Source organism: Zingiber officinale, chromosome 10A (genome assembly GCF_018446385.1).
Source record: "Zingiber officinale cultivar Zhangliang chromosome 10A, Zo_v1.1, whole genome shotgun sequence".
Lineage (NCBI taxonomy): Eukaryota > Viridiplantae > Streptophyta > Magnoliopsida > Zingiberales > Zingiberaceae > Zingiber > Zingiber officinale.
In genome coordinates this window covers 24,362,441-24,370,370 of record NC_056004.1, presented here as the reverse complement: position 1 = coordinate 24,370,370, position 7,930 = coordinate 24,362,441, and the positions used below count along the sequence as shown (strand labels likewise).

Here is a 7,930-nt window from a genome sequence, read left to right as displayed (position 1 = left end):
ACGTCAGAACTTTCTAGTTCCATGTCAACTCCCTATTGGACTTACGACCGCTAAGTGTTCGGTCAACTTTTGACCCATCTGGACTTTCTCTTTGCCAGCTTCTTGTTGGACTTCTAATCACCAAGTGCGGTCCTCCTTGACCCACTTAGATTTACCGTCTCGTGCCAAGTGTCCAGTCCTCCATGATCCACTTGGACTTCCTTCCACCAGATGTCCGGTCACCCTTAACCCATCTGGATTTCCTTGTGTCAAGTATCCGGTCAATCCTTTGACTTACTTGTAGTTCTCAATATCAGGTGTTCGGTTAACCTTGATCCACTAGGATTTTCACGTGTCTGGCTTCACTCACCAGGTCTTTCTATCTACCTAGTTTCACTCACTAGGACTTCCCATCTGCTTGACTTCACTCACCAGGACTTTCACCTAGCTTCACTCACTAGGGTGTTCACCTGACTTCACTCATCAGGATTTTTCCACTGCCCGACTTCACTCACTGGACTTTCACCTTCCTAGCTTCACTCACCAGGACTTTCACCTAGCTTCACCCACTAGGATTTTCTAATTGCCTAGCTTCACTCACTAGGTCTTTCACCTGGCTTCACTCACCAGGATTTCCCAACTACTTGGATTCACTCGCCATGCTTTTCTAACTGCCTAACCTCCAGTTAGGACTTTCCCAATCATTTATCCAGTCAACCTTTTGACCTACTTGACTCTTCTTCACATCTAATTGGTCAACATTGACCAGAGGGGAATTATATCAATAATCTCCTCAAACGGACGATTGTATCTGCAATCTCTATGTATTGTCAAACATCGAAACTCAAACATCAAGACTCAAGCCTAGGGATATTGTACCAACACCTAGGTCAAGGTTGACTAAGTTTGACTAACCTTGAGTTGGCTCAAGCCTGAGTCTTGATGTTTGACAATATATGACGATTGTAGGTACAATTGTCTATTGGGGAGATTGGTCAAAATTGACCAGTTTAATGTGAGAAAAGTCAAGTAGGTCAAGGTTGACCAGATACTTAACTTGGAAAGTCCTAACTAGAGGTTAGACAAGGGCAAGACCAACAGAATGGTAGGTAGAAGAAGAAGAGTCGAGTAGGTCAAGGTTGACCAAATACTTGACTAGAAAGTTCAGGTGAGTGAAACCAGGTAATTGGAAAGTCTCAGTGAGTAAAGTCTGAAAGATGAAAAATCCTAGTGAGTGAAGGTAGGTGAAAAGCCCTAGTGAGAGAATTTAGGCAGTGAAAAAATCCTGATGAGTGAAACCATGTGAAAAATCCTAGTGAGTGAAGCTAGATAGTGGGAAAATCCTAGTGAGTGAAGCTATGTGGTGAAAAGTCCTGGTGAGTGAAGCCAGATATTTGAAAGTCCAAGTGGGTCAAGACTAACCGGACACTTGGTACTAGGAGAAAATTCCAAGTGGGCCCTAGTGAGAGAAGTTAGGCAGTGAGAAAATCCTGATGAGTGAAGCCATGTAAAAAATCCTAGTGAGTGAAGCTAGATAGTGGGTAAATCCTAATGAGTGAAGTTATGTGGTGAAAAGTCCTGGTGAGTGAAGCAGGTATTAGAAAGTCCAAGTGGGTCAAGGCTGACTGGACACTTGGCACTAGGAGAAAATTCCAAGTGAGTCAAAGGATTGACTGGACACTTGACACGAGGAGAAAAATCAAAGTGGGTCAAAGGATTGACTAGACACTTGACACGAGGAGAAAAATCAAAGTGAGTCAAAGGATTGACTGAACACTTGACACTTAGAGAAAACTCAAAGTAGGTCAAGGTTGATCGAATGTTAGGCAAGGAGGAGTCTCAACAAGTCACGGTTGATCAAATATTAGGTACAAGAACCTTAGACTTAGGTTTGGAAGTTAGGGTTTGGTAATCGATTAGGCTAATCGATTACTATAGCTTAAGTGATTACCCTAATCACTTAAGCTCATTGTCACAAGAAACAAAATGAAGTTGAATCGATTAGGATAATTGATTCAACAAGCCTTAATTAATTAGGCTAATCGATTAAGGCTGATTCTATGGGAAACAGTAGATACGGTAAGCGATTAAGCAGGGAAGCTTAATCACTTACGGCTAATTTTTGTGCGAACAAAAAGCTTCCTAATCGACTAGGCTAATCGATTAGGAAGGCTTAATCGATTAGGGTAATCGATTAAGCTTCAGAAAAATTGTTGTTATGTAGGTTGCTGATGTGGTAATTAATTAAGGAGATTCTTATGCGATTAATATGCCAACGGTAACCCTAGAAAAAGGGTTTTTTGTGATCATTTCACTCAGAACTCTCTTGTACACATCTTCTTCGCCATTGTCACTAGTTCTTGGAGCTTCTTAGAAACAAGTATTGCTGCACTTCCAAGGTTCAAGAGGCGTTTACAAGCTATAAGAAATCAATCAAGAAGAGATTTTTATTTGTATTATTGTATTTACTTCTTGTTTATAGTGTATTCTTGTAGAGAGCTTGTACGATGCTTCTCTGCTTCCGGATTATTTCTAAGAATGAGTTTTACATAGTGGATGTGTGAGAGAGAGTCGGATCCTTAGATTAGTCACCTCATTTGAGGTGGACACTAAGTAAATATTAGTGTTAGCGTTTACTTGAGTGTTTTCCGCTGCAACAACTCATCAACCAAGCGAACAGAGTTAATCACTCCCTCTAGCTCCTGGAGTGACCCAACAGTTTACATCAGATAGAAATGAAAAGTTTGGTTAATTCGATCGAAAACCAAATTAATCTATATTTTAACGATTCGATTTGTTGGATTTTTATTGAAAAATTTGATCGGTTCAATTAGTTTAAAAAAATTTGATTTATTTAGCTTTGATTAATTCAGTTCAGTTTTAGGCATAGCTATGCTTTGAGCCAGCCCTGTCTACCACCAACCAGTCAGATGGTGTTAGAGGTTGTAGACGCGGTAACATTGAATTGTCAAGTTAATAAACAAAAGAAGACGATTAGGTTAGGATGAGTAAAAATTCAGTTAAATCAAATTAATCGATTGAATCTATCGAATTTTGGTTCAATTATTTTAGAAATTCAGACTTTTTTTTAAAAGAAATATAGTTATTTTAATTAATTCAATTCGGCTTTACATTTTTTTTAATTCAATTAAATTGAATAAATCAAATAATCTTAATTAAACCTCTAAATCAAAAAATTCAAAATTTCTAATTCTGAATTAACTGATGAATATAACGTTAAAATAGGATAGATATGAAAAGTTCGGTTAGTTTGACCCAAAATTAAATTAATTGATATTTCATAAGTTTAATTTGTTCGATTTTTATTGAAAAATTTAATTGATTTGATTAGTTAAAAAAAAATTAATTCAGTTCGATTTTATTTTGATTAATTCAGTTTAAATCAATAAATTTGACCAAATACTCAACACTTGGGAAGTGGAAATTGATACAATAAAATCGACCAATATTATACTTTTGAAAGGATATGTTTTACCCCGACAACAATAAAGTAATTAGGATTTCTCAAAGTATTCACGTATCGAATTTCAATAAGAATGTATTGTAGGATATTTTCGTTTTTTAGATTTGTCTAATGAGAGGTATGTGAGGCTAGTCCTACACCTCGTCAGTCGTCAGATCGCAAGAGCAACTCATTACCTAGTTTTCGTTTCCTAAAGAAATATCTCCCCTTAAAAAACTATGATATTTTTGAAAAATTATAATCTATCATATGAAAAATATAACAGGAACTTACTAAATCAACAGACAGGAAGACAGGACTTCAGCGAACTACCTGGTCCTTTACATGACCAAGGGAAAATCCCTCATAAATCTGCCGAGTAGCATCATGCTTTAATTTAGTTAAGGTAGCTCAATCGCAGAAAATGATGATTTCGCACCACAGAACGGATCAAAGAACTGAAGTGACCAAAGAAAAGCCAGCAACCGAGCCTTCTTCTATTTGCATGTGTTAAACATATCTCTATCGATCACTTATGGGACATCTTGTCTAATGGACTTGGTCATAAGTTTAGATCGACTCAAAGGTAAAAACTTCACTTTGTTCTCTTACGAGATTTCGAGTTAGAAGAAAGGCACGGGAGAAAAAAATTTCAAAGCATGATTTTCAATATCTGACTCGGGGTGAACACCCCTTTTCTTTATGTCTGTCACTTGTGTTGAACGGGATAGATTACAAATGGACCCTTTGAGTAAGAACTACGTGTTGACACCCTTCTCGGGGGATGAAGTCATAGTTAGCGAGATTTGTGCGTTGGGCCTAATTAGACCCAGGGCAAGCAACGCCTAGCCAATTTCAATAGAAACTACAGACTTTGGCATTGCCCTAGAGACGTTTAACCCTCAATGCACTAGTGGAATGCCATAAGAAGGGAGTTAACTTCCATAGTTCTAGACCGTCTAATTAAGTTTAATCTCCAAGGCGCTCGATTGTAATTGACTTATGGACACTCAGGGCCAGGGCCACTCAATTGTTGAGGAAAGGATGACAAGGATTTCCAACTTCAGTGCTCAATCTTGATCTTCGGTGGAAACTAGAGTACCTCAAGATGTTTATATCATTCAGGATTCCCTAACATCTATATTTAAATTTATATAATATTTTCTGAAATATTTAACAATATAAAAAATAATTATATTGATATTGAAAGGAAAGAATAGCAATTGATTTAATTTGGATTTGGAATAATATGCATCAATCAACGCAGTAAAATTCCTTGGATTTTAAAAATTATTCTATATTTAAAAAATCATTGTTCTTAATAGTTAAATTATTATTTAAGGATATCAATATAATAAGAACTAGACGAACACACATAATATTTAATTTCATAGCATTTCGAGTTCTCTAGTCCATCAGTTAGTTTTAGTCAAAATCAGGACAAAACGGTTGATGGACCTAGAAGCTCAGAATGATATGAAATTAGATCTTATATTTTTGTTTAATTCTCTAGATTATACACGTTCTCAAACATCAATTTGGCACATTATAGTAACAACAGTAATTTTTTGAATACAAATTAATTTTATTTGTATTGAAAAAATTACTATTCTTAATGTATTATGTCAAATTGATATTTGAGAGCATGAATATAATAAAAAAAACTAGACAAATATATAAGACTTGATTTTATGTTATTCCGAGCTCTCTAAGTCTATAAGCCAATTTTGTCTTGTATTTGGCCAAAACTGGTTGATACCTAGATAATTTTGAATGATATCAAGCTAAGTCTTATATGTTTGTCTAGTTTTTCTGATTATATTTATATCATGAAATATCAATTTAATATTTTATATTAAACAGTACATGAATCAAATTTTTAATTATTAAAAGATTGTTATAATTTAAAATGATTTTTATGAACATAGAGAGTTCAGAATGATATGAGAGCTCAGAATAACATAAAAATATATATGTGTTTATCTAATTCTCATAATTATATATATATATATATATATATATATATATATATATATATATATATATATATCCTTAAATATTATTTTAATATACTATATTCAGAGTAATGACTTTTTTTTAACACGAATTGAATCGTATAAAAATACGACTGCTCTTAATAGTGTGTCAAATTAATTTTGAGAGTATGCATATAATTAAGAGAATTAGATAAATATAAACTCCCATTCATTTCATTTCATTTTTAATAACACAGGTAAAAATAGCATTTCGAAATATGACTTTTAATTTAAATTCTGAATTAGTAGATACTGTCAACAAGTGTCAATGCCACATAGAAAAGGAGACTCATGGCTGTATAATTTGATAGGTTTGCTATTAGGATGATAGAGTATTTTGGAAACTTATCTTGGTAAGGGCATCTTTTATGGGAAATATTTAAAGAAAATAGTTTTTAAAATATCTCCCTTCAAATATATTTGAGAGATGAATAAAATATAAATTTTATGTTAGATGATTTCATTTTAAGTGACATGCGATTTTAAGTGGCATACAAGTGTTAGTGTGGTCCGTGGATCCTCCAATTTGCTGGAAAAAAAAAAAGTCGTTGCGATGGTTTAAGCTAGCGTTGCGATGGTTTAAGTTAGCGTTTTGGCATGTTCTGTTGTACCCTAAGGAGGGTTGACGACGATGCTCCTCCACTCGGCTATCCGCCGCCATGCTCTTCTTCCCTTGTCCCGACTTTTCTTCTCCACCTCAACTTCCTCACCCCTTTCAGGCGGGGGCATCTCTTCTCGTGATCCTCACTTCATGGTCGAGTTCCTCGTGAACTCGTGCGGATTCTCCATGGAGGAGGCGTCGAAGGCCTCCAAGCCCCTCGCGCATCTCCAATCGACCGAGAATCCCGAAGCTGTGCTTGCTTTCTTCAGATCTCAGGGCATTGATGGCGCGAATCTGAGGAAGATAATATCCTGGAAACCAGTATTCCTCTGCTGGAATGTGGAATCAAACCTCACACCGAAGTTTCAATGTTTACGCAATCTTATCAGAATCGGACCTCGTTTATGCCATTTTGAATAACCCCACCATCATGTCACTCAACGTCCAGCATACTCTTCTTCCCAGATTGAATGTATGGGAAAGTCTCTTTGGATCAAGGGAGCTGCTCCTCAAGAATCTTAGGAAGCGGTATTGGTTTTTGAGCAGCAACATTGAGAATGTGGTACGTCCTAACCTGAACTTCTTACGGGATGAGTGTGATATTCCTCTCGAAAGGGCATCACTTATCCTCAAAATACATCCAACTTTCATTGTACAAAACCCAAACTCATTACGGGCTTTGGTAGATAGAGCGGAGGGAATGGGATTTACTAGGAGATCTCGAATTTTCCTCTGGATCCTTGACATTCTGTCTAGGACCAGCAGAGAAAAAGTTGACGCTCACTCCAAGCTCATGAACAGCTTTGGGTGGTCGGACTCTGAGTTCTGTACTGCAATCGAGAAACAACCAAACATTATGCATTATTCCACAGATTTATTGCGGATAAAGATGGAATTTTTGATCAAGGATATTGGGCTTACTCCATCAGACATTGCTAGCCGGCCAAAGTTTTTAGCATTAAGTTTGAAGAAGAGGTTGATTCCTCGGTTTCAGGTGATGAAGATATTAGAATCAGAAGAGTTATGGACTTCGAAAGGCAAGCTAAATATGTTTTTCATAATGCCAGACCCAAAATTTATGAAGAAGTATATTCTTCCTTACAAAGATAAATTTCCTAAACTTCTTGAGATCTTGTGCGCTGTAGCTGAATGATGGCTGCATAAGTGAAATTGCAAAAGATAACAATGATGTTGAACCAATCTTGTAGTTTTCATATGTGTTTGTTATTTCAAAAATTGTTCATCTATACTTTAAAATGGCAAGTTTTTTTTTTAAAATTGCATTTTATAACCTGATTGAGATGTAGAAGGGTTTATCTTTGAAAATTGAGGGTTGCACTCCGTGCAAATTATTCCAACAACTGATGGAGCAGTAAATAGTCATATTCCTGATTGATAAAAGATGAATTTTGTTTATCCCTGAGCTGGGTATATGTTTTGATATGTGGCTATTTGCCAAGATGACCGAGATACCACTTTCTGTACATGTAGGGCATGAAAATTTTCACAAGCTTTTCTCATTGATAACAAGCTTTATGGAAGGTGTTTCTTGTTCTTAGAAGGTAGGATTCCTAGCTTCAAAATTTTCAAATAGAATATGTAGAAAATGCTAAAATTGTAGATTTGATTTCTAATGATGTATATGTTAATTCATATATTTTTTTTTTTGATTATGTTGGCTGAAGTGATTCTAATCTCTTTTGTTGTGCTGCCGTGTTGGTTGCTCAAATAAATTTCTTGTTCTTTTAGGTATAATTTTTTTTTCTACTAACTGCTTAGTAGTCAAATTGGCGTGGGAGCGATGTAGATGGCTATCAGAAATATGTGAATTTGCCAAATTATTACCTAATT

General features: G+C 35.7%; 1 protein-coding gene across 1 annotated transcript; it reads left to right on the top strand.

Moving 5' to 3' along the window:
• Positions 1-6,109: 6,109 nt before the first annotated feature.
• Positions 6,110-7,232, top strand: LOC122026531 (transcription termination factor MTERF8, chloroplastic-like). The gene is made up of 2 exons (XM_042585268.1): positions 6,110-6,356; positions 6,469-7,232. The coding sequence occupies exons 1-2, from the start codon at positions 6,110-6,112 to the stop codon at positions 7,230-7,232; spliced, it is 1,011 nt and encodes a 336-aa protein (XP_042441202.1).
• The last annotated feature ends 698 nt before the right edge of the window (positions 7,233-7,930 follow it).